General features: G+C 40.6%; 1 protein-coding gene across 1 annotated transcript in view; it reads right to left on the bottom strand.

Moving 5' to 3' along the window:
• The window catches only part of LOC122811368 (olfactomedin-like protein 2A), a 352,794-nt gene that overhangs the window by 16,101 nt on the left and 310,168 nt on the right, over positions 1-26,525 (bottom strand). Inside the window, exon 7 of the mRNA XM_044083166.1 lies at positions 24,539-24,724. Within this exon, the coding sequence (XP_043939101.1) occupies positions 24,539-24,724 (186 nt within the window). The remainder of the gene's footprint in view (positions 1-24,538; positions 24,725-26,525) is intronic.

Here is a 26,525-nt window from a genome sequence, read left to right as displayed (position 1 = left end):
AAAAGGGATAACTATACATTTTTTGGCATTTAGTTTAAGGCCGTGACTACGGCACCAGTTGTCCATTTCAGTGAGGCCTTTTTGTAGGATGTGTGTATCTGCTGGTGTATCAACTATGGCACCTAGTTTGCAGTCATCTGCGAACTTTGTCAGCCACAGCCCTCCCATGTTTGCTTTAACATCTGAGAAATAAATGCCAAACAAGAGGGGTCCCAGGACAGATCCCTGTGGGACACCACTTGTGACTGGCTTTGAGTCTGACATTTCTCCAGCGATTTTAACTTTATGGGTTCTGTCCTTTAGCCAGTTTGCAACCCATCTAGTGACATAAGGGTTTACTTTTAAGCTGTTTAGCTTATCTATAATGCCTGAGTGGGGTATTGTGTCGAAGGCCTTAGCCAAGTCCAGGTATGCTGTATGGACTGCTTTGCCCTCATCAATGGCTCTAGTGACTGTTTTGATAAAGTCAACCAGATTTAAAAGGCAGGATCTGCCTTTTACAAAGCCAAACTGGGTGGGGTCAAGCGTCTGTAGGTCCCCTATGTCTCCGTTTATGAGTTCCATAATGATTCTTTCCATAGCTTTGCAGACCATGCTAGTCAAGCTTATGGGGCGGTAGTTTCCAGGGTCTGTAGAGGCACCCCCCTTGTGGAGTGGGACCACTGTTGCTGTACGCCAGTGTTCAGGTACATATCCTGAAGTAAGGCTAAGGTTAAATGGCATTTTTATGTGTGGGTTTAGCTCCTCTTGGAGTTCATGTAACACGCACCCCGGGATACCGTCAGGTCCCATTGATTGATGTGTTTTTTGCTTTGTTTAGGGCGGTTCTCACTTGGACATCTGAGATGACAGGAAGATTACATTCAGCTGGGATAAGTATTTCTTCTTTTGGGGGTGAAGGAGGCGAGAAATTTGCACTGAACCTGTCAGCCAGAATGTTAGCAATATCTGTGGGTTCAGTGTATTTTTTGTTGTTGTGAACCAACTCTGAGCATATCTGAGGGTTTCCGCCCAGGTTTCTAACATAGCTGAAGAAGGCTTTGTGGTTATCTTTAGTGTCCTTAGCGATTTTTCTCTCAAAGTTTGCCTTGGATGTTTTTATGAGAGAACGTAGTTTTCTGCAAATGTTGATCAGAGATGCCTTCCCTTCATGGGATTTCGCTCTGATGTGCAGTAGCTTCCTTCTTTTGTTATACAATTTGTTTATGGTTGAGGTCCACCAGACAGGACGCTTACATTTGGTGGAGAGGGACTTGGATTTGTTTGGGATTGCATGATCCATGCATTCTTGGAGATGTCCATAGAAAGCATTTGTGAATGATTTGGCATTGTGGGATGTGGTATCCACTGGCACAGTGGGCTTAAAGGATACCATCTCAGTCTTAAGAAGAGTGAAGTCTGCTTTTGAGAAGTTTTTCACTGTGGTCTTTTGTGCTGGGGTGGAGGTGGGATATGTATATCCAGGGTGATTAGTTTGTGGTCAGATCTCACTAGTGAGGGGTATACTTCCGGTGTGGAGCATTTTGTCCCCATGTTTGTGATGATCAGGTCTAGTATATTATCTCCCCTAGTGGGAGAGGTGACTAGTTGTTCCAGTGCATTTGAATTTATGAATTCCAGGAACCTTTGGGCTAGGGTATTAGGGCTAGAATAATGTACCCAATCTATGTTTGGGTAGTTGAAGTCTCCCAGTATGATGGTATTTTGTGATACATTTATATCCTCCAATGTCTTCAGGAAGGCTGAGTGGGGTTCTTGAGATTGGGAGGGTGGTCTGTAACATGCTACCAGTTGTAAAGCAGTTTTGCCTATGGTTAGTTGCACCTGTATGGTCTCTGATGCTTCATGTGTTGCTACTAACCTGGAGGTGTGGGTGTCCTTTATGAATATGGACACTCACAAACCATATTGACATAATCCCAGCTGTAAGCATTTTACATCACAAACCATACTGACAGAATTTTAGTTGCAGACATTATACATCACTTATAATCTACCCAAACATTTTCAGTTAAACATTACATAGCTCATTCAAATCCTGCCATCTTTTAAAACTCATTCCTCCCCTGTATGTATTGTTCCCACAATTCCCATTTTTTCCTATTTAATTTGCTCCTACCCTTTTCTAAATATCCCAATTACAGTTGTTTTATCTCTGTTACTATATTCATTACATCTAGTACAGTTGGTTTAGACTTTGATTTCCATTTTCTAGTAATTGCTTTTTTGTTAGCCACCATAATTGGACTCAGCAAGGCCTTACTATATCTAGGCAATTCCAATTCTGTGTTATAGCTCAGAAAACCTTTTCCCTAGTTACACTAATTTGCTCACCCAGTATCTCTGATAGAGTAGTCTGCAGGGAATCTTTAAAGTCTGCCAGCTCATTACACTTGCAGAAAATATGTTTCCAATTACCTGTTTCTTCCCCATCACACCTCCAACATTTGCTGTCTAGCAGAAGTCAAAAAACAAAGACTGCTGACTAGGAGTATGGAGTAAGGCAACAACAAATTCTAGAATGAAAACTACTCCAGACTGCCACGACTGAGTAACATGAAAAATATTTATTAACAGAGGTGAACACTTTTGCGGTAGACACACTGCTTCGTCAGACCAAGAATACAATCTCAGTGCATTTATTTAAAGTGAATACAAACCAATCAGAGTTCCAAAACTAAATCACATGCTAAAAAACTAATATACAATGAAAATTAAGAAATTCGAGAGGTGCCTATAGGAATGAGGAACAAGGCCAAATCTCTAACGTCACTGTAAAAACATCCAATCAAAAAATAGGTTAAATAAGAAATACACTTACCCTCCATAACAAAGGTCATAGAAAACCTTATCAAATAGTAGAAGAGAAATGCTCAACACAAAGGTGCTTCACATTGGATACAATTTCAAAATAAGAGAGGCTATTGGTCAAGCAAAGCTCAAAAACCAAAGGCTTCTCAAACCATGCATTACTAAGCCTAAATCTATATCCAAATAGAATATTAAAACAGGTCTGTATTATCAAAGATCCAAAGCAGTAAACTCAAGATATTCATTAATGTCAGCAGTACAAAATTTATGGCTAATGTCACCAGAAGTAGACACTGTTGTGATTCAAAATACCCCATTCTAAACTCCTAGGGAATATTCCAGCATTAATGATGTCATAAAACTGTCTAAAAGTAATCACCATGACGGTTCCTAAAATGGAACAAAAAACAAATTTTAAGCCAGTCATCTTAAGGATAAGGGATATTGTATTCTTCCTAACCACAACAATGCAACTGCAAAATACAACCTAACAAATGGAGATTCCACGTTAATACGCCAATAAACAAATAAAAAGTAATAATGAACAAGAAATACATCTAAAGCAGATACGCCATTTAAAAATAACTTATGATTAAAAAAAATCAAGAAGCAAATGTATGTATCCTGCTTATGCATTCCTGTAGTAAAGAAATATACAATCAGTGTCCTAAAACCATAAATCAAGCACTGCAATAAAGTAAGCAGCGTAAAAGCTGTGCACAGTATCAAAATATCAAATGAGAATAAAACAGTCAAATTAAAAAAAAATTAACGTAGTTACCCATTCTGTATAAAACAATACGGCCATGAAAAGGGCCTATCAATATTTCTAATACTTCTACAGGATGTCTTGTTATCTTCCTTGTTATAGGTTCCCTAAGCACGACTACAGCCCTTTCTACTTTCTGTTGCCTGATTCATTGTGCTAAAAGTTTTTGTGTTCTGGAGTTATTATCAAAAACAGTTGCTTAACAACAATCTTTCTAAACTCATGCATATTAGTGAGGTAATCCCTTAGTTTCTGTTTAGTATTCTGTGACACTGGACGCACTGCAATTTGCATACAGGACAAACTACAGTACAGGGGATGCCATCTCACTAGCTCTCCATGAAACACTGACCCACTTACAAGGCAAAAACTGCTATGCAAGACTTCTATTCATCAATTTCAGTTCTGCCTTCAACACTGTTATCCCTCAGAATCTGATATTGAAGCTACTTCAACTGGGCATAGACTATCATTTATCCAATTGGATTCTGAGCTTCCTTACTGAAAGGCCTCAAAAGGTTCAGGTGGGAGACAACAGCTCTGGAAATATCATCCTGAACAAAGGAGTACCACAGGGGTGTGTCTTAAGCCCTTTACTTTTAACTCTCTTGACACATGACTGCATGGCCACACATGAAAATAGAATCATCAGATTTGTGGATGATACCATTGTTATAGGCCTGGTCAAAGACGGAAAGGAGGAAGCCTACAGGAAAGAGATTGAACAACTACTGGTCTGGTGTGACAGCATCAATCTAGTACTGAATGTCAGCAAGACAAGGGAGTTGATTATTGATTTCAGAAATCTCAAGTACCACACGAATCCCTACTGATGAAAGGGATGACAGTGGAAAGGGTCAAGAGTACAAAGTTCTTGGGTGTTCATATCACGGAGAACTTATCTTGGTCAGTCAGTGTATCCAGCACAGTCGAAAAAGCTCAATAATGCTTGCACTTTCTAAGGAAAAATTACCAAGCTCCAAACTTCAGACCTTTTATAGGGGCACCATTGAAAGTGTCCTGACCAACAGCATTGCAGTCTAGTATGGGAGCTGTAACAATCAGGATCAGATTTACGGTCAGCAGAAAGAATCATTGGCATCTCCCTTACACCTCTGGAGGATCTATACAAATGCCAGTGCATCGATAGGGCCAAAAATACTTCCAGCGATCCAACACATCCTGCCAGTGGTCTGTGCACTCACCTGTCCTCAGACAGGAGATATAGAAGCCTGCATTGTAAGACCACCAGACTAAAAAAAACAGTTTCTTTCTGCTCTCCATTAGACTATTGAACTCTTGGGAAAAATGAACCATGATGTCTGTTACATAACTGGTCTATCAAGGGGCTTATTTTATGGATATGCAATAACTAAGTGCAATACTAAGGTAGCTCACATACACACTGAAGGACTGTAAAGTGCAATATACAAACTGTGCAGTAATTCAGTCTATTCATAGATATACTTCAATTGTTTCAATTTTACTTTGACAATATTACCTTCATATTGTTTCTTGTCTTCCTTGTCTGCTGGTCTGGGATGGGTGTGGGTCACTGCTGTCCTACTTTACTTACAAATTGCTACTTATTAAAATCCTACTGTGATGTTTTATTAATTTTTCTCTGTCTATATGTGCAACTGTTTCCTGCATTGAGACTGAAGCATTGTAATTTCGTTCAGCTACACTATGTAGTTCTGAATGACAATAAAGTTTACTTTGCCTTTTTTGACTTGACTTCTTGTTCTGTGATATTTTCCCTATTCTGCAGTGCTTTACCATTTGTCAGTCCCTCTAAATAATTCTTATCACTTCTGAACCACCTCTCCCTTTCTTTTATTTCCACCCTATTTTTAAGGTCCACTTTAATTTTATCCCACTCCTTATCTATATTTTCAGAAGAAATGTCTATCTTCTGTAACAGCTCCTGAATATTTTCCACTCACCATTGCTTAAATTCCTCTCTTTTCAACAGATAGGTGGGAAAGCACCACTGTCTCATTTTGTTTCATTACCCTTTGTTTTTATTTTAGTTATTATTGGCCCGTGATCTGAAATAGTTATTGGGTATGTATCAAGACCTTCAATTAAATGCACATGTTCCTGTGAAATGTAAATTCTGTCTAGCCTAACCCAGGTTTGTATCTTGGGGAATAATATGCACATTCACCCTGAACCCCTAGTACTGAATTCACATCTTCAGTGCAAAATATTTTCTTAAATTTCTTCAAAAATCTATCCTGCTTTGTTATATTTTTTCTTCTGGGCTACCCAGGCACATCTCCACTGTTGCAAATCAAATTCCAGCCCCATCTATAAATAAGATTCCTTGCTGAAAACTGATTATTTCTTCCAGATTTTTCTTAAGTTCCATTATAGCAGTTTTAGGCAGAATATAAATATAAGCCAGTATAATGCACCTCCTTCGCTAGTAGCCCCTTAGTACTACAAATCTACCATTATTATTTTTTTATCCTCTTCTATCACTATTGAAGCTCCTCTTGCAATTAATATAAGTGCTCCTCTTTTCCTTTGTCTTAGGTATTCCACTGAATAACCACCCTGAAAACCTTTCTTTATCAAATTCACATGTTTGTACTCTATATTTTTAATATGGTTCACTACTCTCTCTTTTTTATTTGTGAGACCAATGACATTTGAAGACATTACAGAAACCATTATTGTATTAAAAAATATGATTCTCACCTTTTATGTATAATAGCTCCAGCTGAGCCTATGTCACATCCTACAAAACTTTATGTTTGATTAAAAGCCCTCAGACAGAAAAATAAACACACCCTCAATACCCCATTAAAACCTACTAACCTAAAATAACACACAAAATGATGTACATCTTCAAATATTGATGCTTTATCCTCCTAATAGGAACAAATGTTCCAAAAGGACAGCCACACTTATAGACTTGAATTAACCTAAAAGAAAGGTTATCCGTGCTAAGATGCATGTGCTTCTACTAAGTGCTGTCTGGTTTGTCTTATCTTTATATCTCTCTAGATGAGTAAACACTTGAATACTTTAAGAAAACATTATTGTCTAGCCATTTCTCTTCATCAGACACGAGGACCAGGTACAAAAATTGCTAAGCATACATTTATTTGTTAGACAACACCTTATAATATTCAATATTCTTTTTCATTTTCTTGCTATATCATAAATCTTGTTACTAGATCAAGCTAAGGGCCTTAATCCAGTCAGAAGAAAAACGCACACTATTTTTTTTCTTTTTCATGCTCTTTTAACCAGACTTTTTATTACATTGCAGTGCCTATATTTCTTAAAACTGAACAGGGAGAAAGAAAAAAAAAAAAAAAAACATGAGCACATGTTTATGTTATTATCCCCATTACACTTAAAATAACTGGGAAAACTTTACTTCTTAGCACGCAAAGAAAATCATGCACTATAAAAATAGTACCATTAAGAAGAAAATTTGTTTTACTTACACTTAAATTTCTCTCTGCTCTTCCCCTCTTCTAAGTACTTTTCTGAACATTAATACCATGTAGTAGGGCACATGACTTAGAAACCCCTACAAGTATAACAAAGTTCAAAAAAGTCCAGTATTTCCAGATTTTCCTCCTCTGTCATGTTTCACAAATATAATTATTGCATTATCTAGCATTTGTCAATTTCCAAGTTACTGGTTTTATTCCTGTTCATCTCCTTCTCTCAAATCCTGTCTCTGCTTAATTTCCAACATACTCTCGAGTCTTCTAGTCAACTCTTGTGCTTTTTTTTCCTTCTCTCAAGCATTTTCCATTGAAACATTGGAAAGCTTTCAGTGGCACAATCTGCCTGTAGTCTTTATTACCAGAAGAACAAAATGCATAATATCCTTCTGTTTCACAGCTTACATTTTGTTGGACAAACTTTTGTGTTTCCTCCTTACCATGTACTTCATCAAAAAATTATTTTTGTCCCGCCAGGAAAAAATATTTTGAAGATAGTTGGGTATAGCAGTTTGAATCTCACACCTGCTTCCCGACATTCCCTGAATAGTGGTATACATTTACTCCTCTTCTGCTTTGTGTACAATGAGTAATCGTTCTCCATACTCTGCTGTCTCCTACTTTTAGTACTTTGTCCTTCTGCCGTAGTTTTGTTAGAATCAACTCATTCTGCTGTTAGGCTTGCATCTTTACTATTAAAGGTCTAGGCTGCTTTCTCATAGCCATGTTTGGAGCATGCACATGATGTGCCCTTTCACTTAACAACTCCTACTGTGGAATAGTAGTCCAGTCGCTGACTTGTGCTTTCATAAAATTAATACAGTCTGTCCCTTCCAGCTTCTCTGGTAATGCAGACAATCTCATGTTTTGCCTATGTGCTCTGTCCTCTAATTCTATTTTTTAAACATCTCTTCTTGTGCAGTCTCAAATTTGTTCAGCCTTTTCTTCATTTTGACCTCTGATTTTTGCAGTTTTATCACCTCATCTCAATATCTGTTTAAAGCTTCTTCCATTTTTTCCAGCCTTTTGTTGTTTGAGTTGGTATACTCCTTCAGTGTTTCATTTAGTTTAATCAGGTCTGTGTGCAATTGTCTTATCCTTTCCTCAGGCTACAGGAAGTCATGTCTGGAGCTTGCACTATTTTTTTGCTGAACAGCTGCAGTACTTTTCCCAGTCAGTGTTTTTCCTCACATTTTGTAGCTGATGTTCCTTCATGTCCTCTGTATTTCTTTTTTCCTGGCATCCAAGCAGTGCACTTACTAGTCTGTTACTGGAATTTACATATAAACCCATTGGCTTTCTCTGCTGAGTTTCTGTTTTCACACTGGGAAAGCTATAATTAAGCTGTTTCTCAATGTGCAGCCATCTTGGAAGTTCAATAAGTAGCCATGTTCTTGAGAAGGCATTGAGGGGGTATAATAACATGTTATAAAACTGTCATTTGTGATTATTGCAACTTGGGCATGAAATACCTATGCCTACAAGTTGTTTATATAATTCTACTTTAAAAGATTTGTCTTATGAAAATCAGTATATCATCTCCTTGTCTAGTGGGTTGAATTTAGTGGAAAAAGTTCTGACATTTGCTTCTGAAAATCTTCAGGCAGCTTAGTTTCTTTTTACTTGGGCTTTAGGTATTGAGGAGTGCTATCTTCATTTTTTTGTTATCTAAAGATGTTAGCTTGGTGTATCCATTAATTTGTCCCTAACTAAAAAGCTACTAGGAGAGAAAAAAAAAAGAAAATATTCAATACCCTAACCCTATTTGAGAGGGCTTGTTCAGGTTATTGCTTCTGCAACCCACTATAAGGGCCACTTGCTGTACCTGGTCTTTTAATTGAGTAGTTACCTAAGACTTGGTAGAACTAGTCTCTTAATCTGACCACTTTTAAATTTAGTTTAGAACCCTTGTTTACTTGTTATGCCACTGATGTTGGACTCATTAATTAGAGACATTTCTGAAATGCATTATTTGAAGCTGTTGTTTCTTTGCTTTATGACTTCCTCTGGGATACATGGTTTGGTATTTTTGACCATTTGGTAATCATCTGTAACAGGACAATTACTGCTGCACTTAACCACTTTGCAATACTTCATGCATGCTCTGTCTTAACGTGTCAGCAAAAGTAATGGTTCAGTTTTGAGCCCTGCTATGTTTGCCAAAAATGTTGAAGGTTGGGTTGCTATTCAAGATACTCATTTTGGTTAGAGGATAAACAGACTAGCCACCAGTCTGAGATCTCTACAGAAAGGGCATTAAATCTGGCTGAAGATCACTGCTGCAGCATGGGAACTGTGGGAACAGTACATGCAGAATATTTTTTGAAGGAAGAATTAGGCTTAAGGGAAGGATGGAATTGAATGAGCTACGTAATGTTTGACTGACAAAGACTAGATAAACTATATGATATATTATGTTTGTAACTGAAAATATATCAGAATGGTTTGTTTTCATTTACATACATGTATAGTTGCCTATATTATAAATGATAATTTAATAAAGATGTTTCTTGTTTTAAAAAACAGATACCTGCTGCAGCAACCTACTCTACTCTTCTCTTCTTGTGGTTAACAGATGTTGCAGTCCAACTTGCCAGTGCGCATGGGAGGCTTGTATTCTCACTTACTATAACAGTGGCTGGATTTTTTGCAGATGACACTGAACTTGAACATGGAGTAAGACTCCTCCTCATCCTCCTGTTTGGTTTGTATTTGATTACACTAATATAATGTGTGACTTGTGGTGGCAGGATTTTATCACCTACATGAACATATGGACTATTTTCCTGCTTGCTTCTTGCAACTTAGAGTCTGTACCCTAGACCCGACATATTGGTTCTAAATTGCCTGTGGTGTTTTTTCCATGTATTCTTTAAACTGTCAAATATTTATTAAGGACTATAGTGCTTCTATATCTGTTTTAAAGAAGACCTTGGTGACTCCAGTCTTTAAAAGTGACATCTTGGAGTCCAGATTATTTGGAGAATTTCTGTTCTGTCTCTAACCTTCCTTTTGAAAAGACTTGTTTATACTCTTCTGACATCCTGTACTAAGCATACACTATCTCTGATCTTTACCAATCAGGTTTTAGGAGATGTCACAATACTGCAAGTATCCTGTTCAGGGTACTCAGTGAACTCCTCCTCTGGGGGGATTGAGGACTATATATATTACATGTTGGTCCTGCTTAACCCTTCTTCAGCAATTGACATGACTAATTTTTGGAAACCTCTTAGAATGACTTAAATCTTTCTGTGGTTTGCCATCTACTGTCCTTGCATGGTTTGCCTTCTAGGCATTCACAGAGGAATATCTCTAAGATTGCTGTTTCATTTTTCTGACCTCTGATATGCACTGCCTCACATGGTTCTAGTTTGGAACGTCTCCTCTTTTCCCTGTTTATATGTGGAGTGACTTGATGTCATTAGAGGGAGAAGCTTTTAATATTTAATGTTATGTTATCCCCATCTCACCTCTGTTCTTGCTGGTTGGGTTCGGAGCCGATCCCTCAGCTCTTACTTGGCCATATACTATAGCTTGAGAGCTTTTTACTGGCTCAAGGCTAGCCCCTATCCTAACATGCTTAGCGGTAGTTACCCAGATCTCGCTTGCCACTTGCAGCAACGAGATTGCTCATACTGGCTCAGGCTAAGTATTTTCTTCTTCTTGTGTTTTTTCCAAATATTTAGCATTCAGATAGTTAGAATTTGTTAGTTTGGTGTTAGAATGTGTTCACCCTAGGCTTGCACTTTTTCTGACCTTTCCACTGCTGCCTTTTTGTTGTTGTTGTGGCCGTTGTTTTCCTTTAGGCATATCTTGTTCCCTTGAACCCGTTTGAATTCGAGGGTTTCCTGTTCTCTTCTCTTCTCTCAGCCCCATCTTTGTTTAAGGGCCATTTTTTTCTCTTCACTTCCCTTTCTATTTCCTTATAGGAGCAGCCATTTAAGTTAGAGGCTCTTCTGGGTTGGGGGAGTCACTGTTTAACTTAGAGGCACTTTCCCTTCCCTCCTTTTCTTTCCTGTTTAAAAAAAAAAGAAGTTTAAAGTTCTTTTTAGTTGTAGTTGTTGCTGTTGTTGGTCTTTCTCTTTGTTGTAGTTACTGCTGGCATGTCTAAAGATCTTAAAGAGTCAAAACCTTCGGGTTTTAAAAAGTGTGACTCGTGCTGCCAAATGATGTCCCTTACAGATGGGCACATGGGCTGTGTTTATTGCTTAGGGGCTGTACACCTGCAGGACTCATGTTCTATATGTCATGCTTTTAGTTCTCGGGTCCTGCAGGAAAGAAAAAAATAAGTTGATTTTGTGAGGTTTACTAAAGATCCCCTTTGATGTTGCTATGGAGGGTTCTCAGCCAGCAAAAAAAACAGGAAAAGTCCCCTAAGCCATCATCTTCATTGGCTCTAACGTCAGAGCCATCTAAATTTAAGGACAGACCTGTGAGTTTGTTGGATCCTAGTGTTGGTTCCAACAAAGCTCTTTCTTTGGTGGCTCCATCAGTGGTTTTGGAGCCAGTCAGGACTCACAAGAGAACCAGGTCTCCCTCCCTGGAGCTGGTGTGGTCTGTTCCACAGTCCCCACTGTTGGAATCTGTGCCAGGCAGTCATCGGTCTTCCTCTCATTCCTCTCTATCATCCAGGATTTCGGATCATGATGTGGAGAGGGTGGTGAAGAGGCTTCTCAAGACACAGGCATTAGCTAAATTGTTATTGAGCCCAGCCCACAAGGAATTGGCACCGACAGTCCAACCTGCACCATTATCGATTCCTCCTCTGACTCCTTTGAGTTTGGAGCTGGAGTGCATGGAAGTTGTTGTGGTGGAACCATCAGCTCTGATTACCACTGGTTTATTGGTTCCGACTACTGCTCCAATCTCTTCGTTGTCTCAGTCTATGGAGGGATCTGGGGGTCAATGCTCTCTCGTCGTCTCTGAGGGGGGGAGTGGCACTGGACCCTTGTCCGACCCCGCTATCCCTCTTGGGGCTTTGGCACAGGTGAGCTGGGCTCCTACATCAGCCTCGGAGCCATCACCCTCGGTTTGGAGGACATCTCTGGGCTCATCAGAGCGGAAAACTCTTTCAAACTGGGACCGTGGTGTCTTTGAAGTGATGAGGAGCATGCTGTCCTCTGAGACCACTACACCCTCAGTTCCATTTGCTTCTACTCTTTCGGTGCCTGAGTCTGCCTCTGATCCTCCCCCTCCAAGCATAGGGAACACATGCTCCAGGATGCCCCATTGGGTGACCCCACCTCTTCTAAAACCTCCCCTGAGCACTCCTTGGAGGAGGTCCTTTGGAAAAGAAAATGCAAGAAGAAGCATTTGGACTCCCCTGAGTGTCTCACTTCTGACACAGACTTGAAGGGCTCAGAAGGGTCCCCACAATCCCCCTCTGAGGATGTCTCCTTTTCAGACATCCTTGAAATCCTTAGACAGAGGGGTGGGTGGAAATCCCTTGCCCCTTCTGAGGATGAGTCTGTGTACCTGGATGCATTTGGTTCTTGACCCTCCACCTCTTGGGTGTCTCCACCTTTCGATCCTCTACTGGCTTTAGTGAGTCCAAAGGCGTAGCGCTCCCCAGAGACTATGGAACCAGTTCAGAGGAGGCCCAATAAATTCATAACTGCTCCAGAGGATAGGTCCTTTCTATCTAAGGGTGTGTCTGTTGATGCTATGGTGGTGGTGGCAGCCACCAAGAAAGAATTAGCGGAGACTTCTTCTTCTGTCCATCTGCCGAACAAAGAGTCTCGTACGATGGACAGGTATGGGAAGCATACGTTTGCTTCAGCGGCCTTTACTCTCAGATCTCTGAATTATTTGTCCCACTTTACATGCCTTCAAAGGGATCTCCTAAAGGAACTAGGAGATACCCTACAGGATCCTACAGCTGAAGGAGCTGCAAGCAAGGTGGCTTCACAGATTGCAACCTTGACATCTATAGTTAACTCCTCCACGCGGGTGATCTCTTATGCAGCAGATGGAGTGAGTAGGGTAGCAGGTACAGGAGTTGCTTTGCATAGAGACTCCTGGATGCACCTTTGTCAATTTTCGGAGCCCTTCAAGTCCTCCTTTACCAACACCCACTTTGACGGCTCATCTCTGTTCAGGCCTCAGGTAAAAGAGACTCTTACCAGGTGTGAACAGGATCGCAAAACTCTCTCTGCTGTGGGAGTGCGTTTTTCTGCTCCCTCTAGACCTTACCCCAAGAGTCAGAAGAGCGGGAAGATGTGATTCAGAAAATCCCAGGGAGTTTCACCTGACACACATGGAGACTTTTCACCCAGGGGCAGAGGGGGAAATAACACTGGGAGACACCAATTCTGCAGCAGAGGGTGGGTCCGCAAAATCAGGCCAACAGAGATACCTTCTCTGGCAGGCCTTTCCAGTGCTCCTGAAAGGAGGCCTGACTGTCTGCCTCTGGTGGCAGTCGGGGGCAGATTATCCCAGTACCCAAAAGCCTGGCAAACAATCATGAAAGATACATGGTACTGTCAATAATATCCAGGGGTTACAAAATTCCTTTGTCCCACACACCCTCTCCAACAAATCACCACTCAATCCTAGATTTCCCACCCAGTCTTTGGGATCAAGCAAACCTAGAAGTTTAAAGGTTGCTAGAAAAAAGAGCCATCCAAGAAGTCCCCGCAGACCAAATCGAATCTGGCACTTACTCAAGGTTCTTTTTAGTTCCAAAAAAGACAGGGGACTGGAGACCCATTTTGGATCTCAGCAAACTCAACAAATCAGTGAAGTAAACAAAGTTCCAGATGGTAACACAGCAGTCCATTCTTCCCTTTTTGGGTCAGGACAATTGGATGTGCTCCATCGATCTCCAGGATACGTACTACCATATAAAAAGGGGCAGGTGGTCCAGGAGGTACTTACACTGCCATCTGGAAGCCAGTCATTACCAGTTCAGAGCTCTGCCCTTTGGTCTGACTACAGCCCCCAGGGTGTTCACCAAATGTATGGCAGTAGTCATGTCTCATCTGAGGCATCTAGGATTCCTGGTGTTTCCATATCTAGATGACTGGCTCCTCACTGCCACCACCAAGCATCAACTGACTGAGGCATGGGACTCCACTATTCACACCTGTACACAACTAGGCATCACCATAAACTATGAAAAGTCTGCCTTGTTGCCTTTTCAGTATATTACATTTATAGGGGCAAATTTAGACACAAGGGCCATGATAATAAAACTGCCTCATGAAAGAGTGTTAACCATTCGTCAAGTTTTATTTCTCATGAAAAGGAAGAGAATCCAGGCAAGATTTGTCCTCAAGATCTTGGGTTTGATGGCTGCAGTGAATACCTTGGTCCCTATGGCACACTTCCACATGAGAATTCTGCAGTGGCTCCTGTTGGCTCAATGGTCATTGCAGGATTTACCAATGTCACATCAGATTTGGATCACGGAGTCATGCAAGAAGAATTTAGCATGGTGGCTTCACTCCTCTTTGGTAACAATGGGCAGACCATTTCTAACCCCCCAACCCATAGACACAGTGACGACGGACGCTTCCCAGATAGGGTGGGAGGGGGGCATTATCTAGGACAGACTGTTCAAGGGACTTGGCAAGAACAAGAGTACCACTTGCACATTAATGTCCTAGATATGAGAATTCAAACAGACAATATGTCGGTAGTATGGTACATCAACAAACAGGGCGGAACCAGGTCATATCCCTTGTGCTGAGAGGCTCTACGAGTATGACAATGGATGATGTCTTCCCAATGCTTTTTGGTCGCAATGCAAATTCTGGGGAAATCCACCGTGATAGTGGACAAGCTCAACATGGCTATTCTGATGCCTCACGAGTGGTCCCTGAAACAGGAAGTTGCAGAGCTGATTTTTTGAAAATGGGGCCAGCCATGTGCGATCTTTTCACCACTCCCCTTAACAACAAATGCAGCAGCTACTTTGCCCTCTTCCCACCACCGGCACAGTCACCCAGGGACATACTAGTTCATGATTGGCCCCTGGGACTGCTTTATGGCTTCCCACCTTTCCCCACTGATCCCCAAGGTTCTTCAGTAAGCACAGTCATTGGGTTGCAAGTTAATCCTCATTGCTCCTTACTGGCCTTGAAGGATTTGGTTCCCATTCCTCTTGCCTCATCTGCAAGGGGAGCCTTGGATACTGGACCCAGTTCCAGATCTCCTGACACATCAGTCTGGTGCTGTCCTCCCTTCTGTCCATACTCTTAAGCTGATGGCTTGGTTTCTCCACTTCCGGTCTTAGCCAGACTCCCAGATGTTTCCCCGGCAGTTCAACAGATTTTGATTTCATCCCATAAACCCACCACAAGAAAACTTTATGCTAGTAAATGGAAGAGGTTCTCTTGTTGGGCAAAAAAGAGCAACATTGATCCTTTTACTGCCTCCATTTCTAAGATTCTTGATTTCCTTGTCGAAACATTTGAACAAGGAGCAGCGGCAGCTACTATCTGAGTTCAGCTAGCTGCCATTTCTAATTTTCATGTAGGAGAAATGGGATCCAACATCATGTCCCACAGGCTATGTAAAGCATTCCTAAGAGGTGCTACACTCTTATGTGCTCCAGTAAGAGAACCTCTCCCTCCTGGGATTTAAATCTAGTTTTAGAGACTCTCATCCCCCCCCTTCAAGCCAGCTGCTTCTTGTCCTTTGAAGTTTTTAACATGGAAGACCTTTTTCTTAACTGCCATTACTTCAGCTAGGAGGGTTTCAGAGTTGCAGGCCTTATCTATTCGTTCCCCGTACTTGATTTTCCACAAATATAGAGTTTCTCTCAGAACCAGTCCCTTCTTCTTACCCAAGGTGTGTTCAGAGCACAATTTAAATCAATCCATAGAACGTCCTGTATTCTTCCCCAATTATGGCAACAAGGCAGAGTATAAGCTCCATCAATTGAATGTTCATAGACAGTGACATTTTTATTTACACAGGGCTAAGGATTTCAGAAAATCTGACCAATGGTTTATATCCTTTGCAGACAACAAGAAAGGTTGCCCAGTCTCTAAAGTGATCTTATCAAAGTGGCTTTCAGACACTATCATCCATGTCTACGCTTTGAGGAACAAAGAACTTCCAGGAAAAATTAAGGGACACTCAACTAAAGCCTTAGCTACTTCTATTGCTTTTCAAGCCAAACTGCCTTTAGATTCAATCTTTGCAGCAGCTACATGGGCTAATCCTCATACCTTTATGTCTCATTACAAAGCAGATGTGGCCTCCCAGAACAGGGCATCCTTTGGTTCCATGGTTCTGAAGAGTCTTTTCCAGTGAGCCACCCAGGATATAGGTGCTTGGGATGCTGTCCCAACCAGCAAGAATGGAGGCGAGATTGGGACAACATAACATAAAGAAGTTATGTACTCACCATAACATTCCATGTTTGCTGTCCTTCATCTCGCCTTCCTTCTTGCGTCCCACCCTCCTTCCCCCTCCTGGAGGATAGAGAGGAGTTTTTCTTCCCTTTTGTTTGGCTACACTGGCTGAGTTCCCTGTTGCTTACCAGTTGGTTAGACCTGGTCTTTTCTTCCTTTCTCTTTGCTGATGTTTACACACTCATATGCAGGTCCTTTTCTCATAAGTAAGTTTAGTAAAATTTGGACCTATTTAGTCTGGTGGGTTATCATAAATGAGATCTGGGTAACTACCACTAGGCATGTTGGGATAGGGGCTAGCCTTCAGCCAGTAAAAAGCTCTTGAGCTATAGTATATGGCTGAGTCGGAGTCGAGGATCAGCTCTGAACCCAACCAGCAAGAAGGAAGGTGAGATGAAGGACAACAAACATGGAACGTTATGGTGAGTACATAAATTCTTTTTTATTTCTTTGTTTGTTTGTTGAATGGATAGGTGGACTGTTCCAAACACCCCTTTCAGCCACAACCCAGATTCAAAGTTTGAGCATACACATCAATGAATACAGAGCAAAATGAAATGAGCATGCAAAACAGTGACTACACGGGAAAAGTGTACACAGTTGTAGAATAATTTGATAAATTCATAGTAAGTGTGCAATAGGTTATGAAGAATGTCTGCTGTCAGCATATGTATATATATATATATACATATATATATATATATATATATATATATATATATATATATATATATATATATATATATATATATAGAAGTAAATGCAGAAAATGCAAGTAACAACCAACATTGCAATATTTTATCTGGTTAGCTAAACAGAAAGTATGTGTTTCAGTGCAAAGTATCAATGCATATTTAAGGAAATTAGGTTATACTATCTAAAATGGGTATTTACAGTTTATACCATTTGTAAAGGATAGTTACAGAGAGCATGCATTCACATATACTCAGTACTGTGTATATACATTTGTTAATTTCATAGTAGAGCATAATTTGTAAGTTGTTTGGTCCACAGAGTGCAGTCTGTAAGCTGTGCTGTCCGAGCTGGCTGTGTATGGTTGATACATGTTAATCATTATTCCTAAATTAGGCATAACTATTCTCCTTTCATAAGTGCTACTTAAGTTTACTTTTGAAGCACATTTTTCTGGGAGCTGCTATTACTGTTGCTTTATTGATGCATCACAGCTGTAGCATTCCTTCTGTCAGGGTAGAAGTACATCTGTTGACTACTTCCCAAAGGATGAAGTGCATCTCATCAGCAAAGACTAACGCTGTGGCCATTTATATTAACCTGCATCGCTCAAATGCATTAAGCATTTACCATGTAATTAACTATAGGCATAATCGTTTGTGAAAGGTGTGGAAATGAATCGTTGACATTGCGGGACTGTCAGTTATGGTAAAGTCTCTGTTATAATCTGTTGAATACTACCCAGTAATGACCTTCAGCTGTCAAATGATCTTAAGGGAGTGGTGTATACATCAATGTTATTGTGCCTTGATTACTGCAATGCCTTCTACCTGGAGTTCACTCTGTAAGAACTTGACCAAGTGCACCATAAGAAAAATTTTGCAATGTATTTGTTAAATGGCACATCTCACTTTTGTCATATGGGTTTTTTACCCTGGGATCTACAATGACTGCCCATTAAATTTTGTACACTACTCAAAATTCAGCTCATTTTTCCCTGCCTAATATGGTTTGGGTCCTTTCTATTTGCAAGAGTTGCTGGTGCCATGCTATCTAGTCCAGGCTTTCTCTTGGCCTTCTTGGGATTACTGATGTTTCTTAGCATCAGTTTCAAAACTTTTAAGCACATGACATTGCTTTTTTGTGCTTCACAGCTGTGGAATCTACTACAATAATAGTTTTAAGACTGAAATTCTTTGGAGAGTTTTAGGTAATTCTTAAGACCTATGTCTTCACAATGATTTAAAAAACATTTTTCTGAGTTTTTTTTATTTAATTTTGTCATTTCACCTGATCTCTTTAAATATATTATTAGTTATGTTTTGAGTAGTTTAGAATGTTTTAAGGTACCTTATAGGGTATAGGGTGCTTAGCAGAATGGTTATTTTTTTAATAAATGACTCAGTGATTGAAATGATTGATTAACACTGCATGAATCATGAGGTGAAGTTCTTACATCTAGGGAAGAGTTTTTGGGATTTGGTTTTATAATTCACGAGTGAGCACCTAGGGGAAGACTGTGTTTTGGTAGATTAAAAAATTATGTGTCCATAATTGTCTGACCTGCTGACTAGCTCATTCATGAGTTACCAGATCTAATACAAATTTGTTCTGAACTTGACCCCTCTGCTTTAGACTGGAACACTAAAAATTGCTTACTGAGTTTGGAGGCCCTATTCATCTAAGTCTTCAGCTCTACTGTATACTCTTAGGTTAGAGATGTACATTACTTATAATATTCTGCAGAGGAGAAATTCTCCATACACTGATAATCTCAAGGCTTGGAGATCTATTCTTCACTCAACATATTATTTGTAACCTGTAGGGAAGGGTGATAAACCCCCTAACTGGGCCTTTTAGCTTTATGTTCTACATACTATTCACCTTCCTTTAGTGCCAGATGTGCTAAAACATCTTCTTTTCATCTGTGCATGTATGTGTTTCATTGTGGATGTTTGCCTATCTGTTATTCCCCATTAATTTGCCTGCTGTTGCCAGCCCATCTCGATTTTTGCATGAGGTGATGTCATGCAGTATAAAATTTCAAACCCAGTCTCAAAAGTGCAGAAGTATTAATCACTTAAATCTTACTCTGGCAAGCTCTTTCAGTGGGTTGCTAACAGACCTTGGCTCACTTGTGCCACAAAGGAAAACGTTTTGTGGCAAGACCTGGCCATTAGTGATATAGTTTATGTGATTTAACTCCTTTTCAGAATCACTGGTATTCTATGCGATTTTGTTATAAAAATCAGGTCACCTGGCAAGGCAGATTATCATTTTACATTTCCCGAATAAATTGAAGGCTTTTTACTGCTCAGTATGTAGTACAGGTTCATGGGTTCATAGGTAGGTACTAGGCTATCTGCCCGAGGGCGTTTATAAGCCTAGCCAGAGTGTGTCAGCTTTCGCCACCCCATTGATTAATTAACTGATCCTCTGTCAAGCAGAGCCAATAAAGTGATCCCAGGGATATATTTTCTGTTACCCATCCACTCGTCAAGGTTTCTCTTGAAGAGTGTTAGTGAGGGGCTCTGCCTGATGTAATTTGGAATTTTGTTCCAAAGCATGGGGAATCTCTGTGACAGGAATCTATCTCTCCAGCATGTTCTATTTATTGTTGTGGTGAGGTTTAGCTCACTAGAGCACGTGGCTCACAGTGACTACTTGGATTTCTTTAGATGGAGCATGTCCATCAATTCTGAGTTGGATATGGCTTTGTTAGTCAGGCAGAGATCACCTCTGAGTAAGCGCTATGCCACTGAGTACAGCCGGAGTTTTTTCAGTCTGGCTGCATAGGACATATGTTTGAGGCCAGTAATCCTCTTGGTGAGGTACTTTTGTGGTCTCTCCAGCTGTTGGAAGTGTCTTGTGAGGTACATCCCAAATGGGGCATTGTACTCTATGATGGGTCTAATGAGTGACAAGTAGAGGGGCACTATAACCTCTTTATTTCTAGATGTGAACCCTTTAGTAATTAGATGGGCCACATAGAATGATTTCCTAACTACTTTGGCAATATGATTGTCAAAGGAAAGATTACTATCTACCTGGGTCCCCAGATCTCTTATTACCTCTTCTGTATTAAGGGGGCTGCCACCTATGTGGTAATTCGTGGGTGTTTGGTTTTTCCCAAATGGGATGACTATGCATTTTTTGGCATTTAGCTTGAGGCCATGACTTTGACACCAGGTGTCCATCTCAGTAAAGCCCTTTTGGAGGATATCCGTGTCAGCAGGAGAGTCAGTTATGGCTCCCAGCTTGCAGTCATTGGCAAACTTGGTTAGCCATAGTCCTCCTGTGTTTGCATCTACTTCTGAGAAGTATATGATGAACAGTAGGGGTCCCAGGACCGAGCCTTGTGGGACACCACTTGTGACTGGTTTAGAGTTGGACCTGGAGCCCGCTATTCTTACCGTGTGAGTTCTGTCTGTAAGCCAGTTGGCAACCCATCTCGTGACGTAGGGGTTTATGTTTAGGCTGGTGAGTTTTTCTGTAATACCTGAATGGGGAATGGTGTTGAAAGCCTTGGCAAGGTCAAGGTAGGCTGTGTGAACCACCTTTCCCTCGTCTATGGCCTTGGTGACTGTCTCAAAGAAGTCAACCAGGTTTAGTAGGCATGATCTTCCCTTAACAAAGCAGAACTGGGTCAGATCAAGTGTTTGGAGGTTCCCAATGTCTTTGTTAATGAGTTCCATGATAATGCGCTCCATAGCCTTGCAGACCAGGCTAGTCAGGCTTATAAGTAGATAGCTACCAGGGTTGGTTGTGGCCCCTCCTTTGTGGAGAGGAATAACCATTGCTGTGCGCCATTCTCTGGGCATATAGCATGTTGAGAGGCTGAGGTTGAACAGCGTCATTATGTGGGGGGTTAGTTCATTCTGTGGTTCGTGCAAGAAGCAGCCTGGGACACCATCTGGTCCCACTGATGCTGTGTTTTTGGCTTTTGAAAGGGCTGTTTTCACCTGTACATCTGTGATTTTTGGGACACTACACTTTCCGGTATTGTTGTGGGCCCTTTTGGAGGTGGTGGGGGTGAAGTTTACACTGAATCTATCTGCCAGGATGTTGGCAATATCAGTAGGTTCAGTATATTTTGTGCTATTTTGCACTAGTTCAGTGCATATCTGCGATTTGCCACTTAGATTCTTAACATAGCTAAAGAAGGCTTTGTGGTTATCTTTTGAATCCTTGGCTATTTTTCTTTCGAAGTTAGCCTTGGATGATTTCATGAGGGACCTTAGCTTCTTACTGATACTGATCAGGGATGTCTTTCCTTCTTGGGATTTGCTTTTTTTCTGAACTAGTTTCCTCCTTCTATTGTGTAGCTTATTTATGGCAGGGGTCCACCAAACTGTTTTCCTTCTCTTAGAGGAGTGAGTCTTGGTTTTGCTAGGGATGGCACGATCAATGCATCCTTGCAGGTACTCATACAGTGCATTTGTAAAGGTTTCTGCATCTTGGGCAGCGTTATCCTTTAGCTTGGGGGCTGTGAAACCTACCACCTCTGTCTTAAGTAAGGTAAAGTTTGCTTTAGAAAAGTTTTTTACTGCAGTTTCCTTAGTTGGGGGTGGTGGTGGGGTGTGGACATCCAGAGTGATTAGTTTATGGTCTGTTCTAACCAGTGATGGGTTGACCTCCGGTGTGGAACACCTGTCGCCCATGTTGGTGATGACCAGGTCCAATATGTTTTCACCTCTGGTAGGGGAGTTTACCAGCTGATGCAGGGTGTTTAAGTTTATGAATTCCAGGAAGTGCTGGGCCTGGGAGTTTGTACTCGAGTAGTTTTGAAATTGCCCAATATTAGGGTGTTCGGTAGGACCTTCATGTTTTCCACTGTCTCCAGAAAGGTGGAGTGGTGGTCCTAGGTCATGGATAGTGATCTGTAGCAGGCCACAATTTGCATCGCAGATTTGCCCGATGTTAGTTGCACATGGATGATCTCATAGGTATCATGCTGCGCCACTAACCTGGAGGTGTAGATATCCTGGATGAATATAGATCCACCCCCTCCTTTTGTACTTTGGTCTGTATTCTGTGGCCGAAATGTGTGGTATGAGTTGTAGCCCAGTAGTGCTGGGGTGCTCTCTGGAGCCTTGAACCAGGTTTCAGTTACTGCACAGATGTCGACGTTCTCCATACTGAGGAGTGCTTCGAGCGCATGCATTTTGAGATTTAAACTCCTGGCATTGAGTAACATAACCCTCAGTTTTTTGTTAATTGTGCTGTTTATGGAGGTGGGTTTGACTTTTGAGCCTTGCCTAAAAAAGGCACTATGGGGGCAGCAAGAGCCTTAGCCAGTATTCGAAAGCCTAGGGGTGACAGGTGCAAGCCGTCTCTTGCAAAGCAACGTGGCTTGTTGAGCATGTCGTCACCGGCTGACAGACACTGGATCCCCTTTGAATGACACCAGAAGCTTAGCCAATTGTTGAAATTGATCATTTTTTCTTTATACTGAGGTATCATTCTTGATGAGGGCAGGATGCTACTCAGGGTCAGGGTTATACCAGCCTGGGCTACATGATCAGAGAGCTCTTCTATGTCTCTTTTCATATAGTTCAGGGAGGTATGTCTCAGGTCATTCACACCGACATGAACAATGACAGAGTCATATTTGTACTTGTTCTGGAGTGACCTGAGTGCTTGTGTTATGCGGTGTATTCTGGCTAGCGACAGGCAGCTAACAGTAACCTTCTGCTTGTCCAGCCTAGTGAGTGGGACATCAGTGTGCCTGACTATAGAGTCACCTATTACTAGTGTGTTAGGTATGTTATTTCACCTTAAGGGCTGTGATTGTGTGGCACACTGATTTTGTGTTTTATGTGTTGTCTGGTTTGTGACGGGAGGTGCAGGTTGTTTGGGTGTCTGCTTTGGAGGTCTCTGATGTTTTTGCAGGTTTTTATTTAGAGATTCCGAGTATGATTTTGTGTATTTATGTGTATTTTTTGCCAGTGCTGTTTTAGTAGGTATGTGTGTGGCTGGAGGTGTGGTGCAAGTGTTAACCTTCTCCTCTTGAATGTCTGTTCCATTCTTGGGTGGAGACAGCTTAGCTTCCAGTTTGGCTGTATAATTGCATCTCTCGCATATGTTAGTGTTTTGTGGTAGGAGGAGAGGGTTGTCTGTGTACATGAGGCAGTTATAACATTGCCTCAGGATACCCAAATTCACCAGCTGGACTGGAGAGTACACCTGAAATTGCCTTTTGGTCATGCCTGAGTAGTAGGGTGAGCTGCTTAGTCGCTTGGTTGATGAGGGGTGAATAAAGAGCCTTGCCCTGCTGGGCAATCAGTGTCAGGGTATATTAGTGCTTGCTATTAGGTCTGAGCAAGTACTGGGCTGTAAGATGCTTTTGAGTGCTTAGGCTGAGAGTTAGACTATGTTCAAGGGAAAAACTAAAGAGGAGACTTAGTGGAGCCGAGAATAATTTAACCTTAGCTAATTGGCGCTGCCCGATGCGCTAAACTGTGCAAATGCGGTTTTTATAGTAGGGAAATGAAAGAGATAGAAATTAGCCCAAAATGGTCAATAAACTACTAACTTCTGATCTAGAACCACTCCGCCAGGGACAGACAGGATGCTCAAAGCTCCCTTCTCTCACAAATGAACAGAGAAACTTCCTTCTATCCAAGTAAGGTATGGGCAATTCAGAAACTAGTATCACAGCCCTGAATTCAGCACTAGCCTGAAAACTGGAGTATAGTAGCTTAGAAAGGCGGGAAACAAATTTTTTTTTTGTTTTTTTGAAAAGATAAGGCAAAAACAGTAAAAAATACACTTAAAACAACTTTAAACTACTACAAATGATCAGAAAAGGCTATCACACTTTAGTGTGTAGCCTATAACAGTTAAATTATTTAAACAAAAATCAACTTTTTAAAAGGGCAGGCAGTCAAATAAGTACAATATGTGAAAAAAACAAGCTTTTAAATCACAATAAACACTGGAAAATCTGCATTTAGGTGGAAAACAGTTAAGTACAGCAAGAAAGTACAGAAAACTGATACTTAATCACTCCAAAGCCTCTCTTCTAAGCTAGAAGGCTTGTATCAGTTTAAGGCTTTCTAGTGCTACCCAGTAGGTTAGTTACAGGAAAGATGGGAAACAAGCGCAGATGTGGTCTTTTAAGCCAGAAAGTTGAAAGAGACGGACAGTCAATCCAATAGCCTATTTATTATAGAATTCCTTTATATGCCTTCATAATCTCTATGGAATATGAAGCACTTTGTTTCATCAGGGATCTCCAAATATTTGAGTGTACTTTTCTAATGCAAGAGAGTAAATAACATCTATTGCCAGTGCAATACTTTCACAGTGAAAATGCAAAATAATATATTCCTGTAATTTATTTCCTGGATTTTTAATTTTCACCTTAAGTGCAAACAGATTATTATAAAAACAATGACATTACCCCTCTCTCCCATTCCATATCTTACCTTGTTTGAAGTACTCCAGATTCCTGAACTCCAGAAGAGTACTACCAAAGAGGTAGTTGGCCACATAAATGTTATCGTCTCCAGATAATGGATCCTTCATCCATGCTCCCTCAGCTTTTCCATACTTTCCATGGGTAAATGGTTCTTCTACAGCAGTTAGGGTTCCTGCACAATCATCCTCACGGACTGCCGATATGAGGAAGAAAAGAAAGAGAATAAAAAAAAAAAATCTTCATTCTTTTAAAATATAAATGATGGCAGCGAGGGCTGAGCAGTAAAAATGTATACCAATATTTAGAAAATGTATTTTAACAGGTGATATGACAACAGTTCACAGTAGTTGTTTTCATGACACAGTTTGATAAATCCAGATGATTAACCTGCATTGTTTTAATACTCAGTTGGTGTGTTGTCAGAACTACCATACACATCAGATCAGTTTCTACAGGAGGTATTAAGTTTCATCAGACACTAGTAACTTCCCAATCCCAGTAAGATAGCCATCATATCAAAAAGGCTGTTGCAGTTTTACCAGACTTTTCTGAAGCCTTGTCAAGGCTTTACTTTTTCACAGTTTTTTGGCTGTGTCTGATTCCACAAAATAACAAATATCATACACTTAGAATGTTAGATACTATAGGAAACTAGGGTCTATATTATATAGTCGAAGTTTCAAAACTTCGAACCTCACATGAGCGAACTTATATGAGCGATGTTCAAAACATCGACTACATAATAAAATAAAAAAATCTTACCTTACCACTCTGAGCAGGGGGGCAAGCCCCCCTGCACGCCCCATGTTGGGGGCTGTGCCTCCACACCCCCTGTACTTAAATATACCAACTCTGAGAATGCACTTCAGTGCAGAAAGGGAAAATTTCCCATTCTGCGAATGAAAAGCCATTGACTTTCACCTTTGACCTTTCTGACGTTCACTCATATGATGTCGACCATCTATGATTCGAACATCTGAACGGTTGCTCATCTAATATAGATCCAGGAAACTAGACCCTACAGCAGAGTGAGAAGACCACTAAAATATTCATTTGTTTCGGTCAGTGTTTCTACCTTTTTTATATGTGTAAACCAATTTTACTAATCATTATGTTTATTTCAAGGTAGTAAACATAAATACAATTTTCAGGGAAACCAAGCAGCTTCTAGACACTTGTCTAACATTTTGGTATATTTACTCTCACCACCTGCATCATACCAGTATATGAAATGTCACTTGTTTATTGCAAAGCAGAATGCATGTTAAATAAATGTATATTTGCTTGTTGCTTTTTTGTTCTGGCACTGTCCGTTGACATGCATTTTGGAATGAGAAAGAGCAGAAGATGATTTAGCGATGAAGATTTGGAACAGAAGGCAAGAGGAAACAAGGATGTCCAGCAAACAGATGGATGGATTAAATGAGAGAAGGACTGTGATGGTCAGGCATGACTACTGAAGAAAGTAAAAGAGTGACACTGAATCAAAAGAAGTGGCGATGATGCAATATTCAGAAACCACGTAGAAAAAAATTGATGAGGATGTTGATGCTGACAAAGAATGGAAAAGGCAAATTCATATGTTAAAGAGTTTTACTCTTTTTGTCATCAGAAGATCTGACTTATAATAATCCACTTGGCCAGGCTATGGAACACTACATGAAATATCTTGAATATTGTTAGATGCTGTCTATGTCACTGGATGACATGTAGTAAGTTTTTTTTTAATTTCTATGAATATTATGGTATTTATCATCATCAACATCATCATCAACCCCATTTTGTACATGGGGTCAGGTTGTCTTGTCAGCTGTGCCATCTCTCCTACCTTCTTCGACACTCATACCTGGCTGTCATAGGTCTGCTCCCACACAATCCATTCACCTCTATGTTGAATGCCTTCATTTCTTCTTGCCTTCTTCCTGTCTGTCCCAAATCTTTTCACCAGATTGTCTTCTGCTTTTCTGCACTTGTCCAAACCACTGTAATCAGTT

Source organism: Protopterus annectens, chromosome 9.part0, assembly GCF_019279795.1.
Source record: "Protopterus annectens isolate FY-2018-M chromosome 9.part0, PAN1.0, whole genome shotgun sequence".
Classification (NCBI taxonomy): domain Eukaryota; kingdom Metazoa; phylum Chordata; order Ceratodontiformes; family Protopteridae; genus Protopterus; species Protopterus annectens.
Note: the sequence above shows the minus strand (reverse complement) of the source record. Positions and strands in the feature narration are given on the sequence as shown.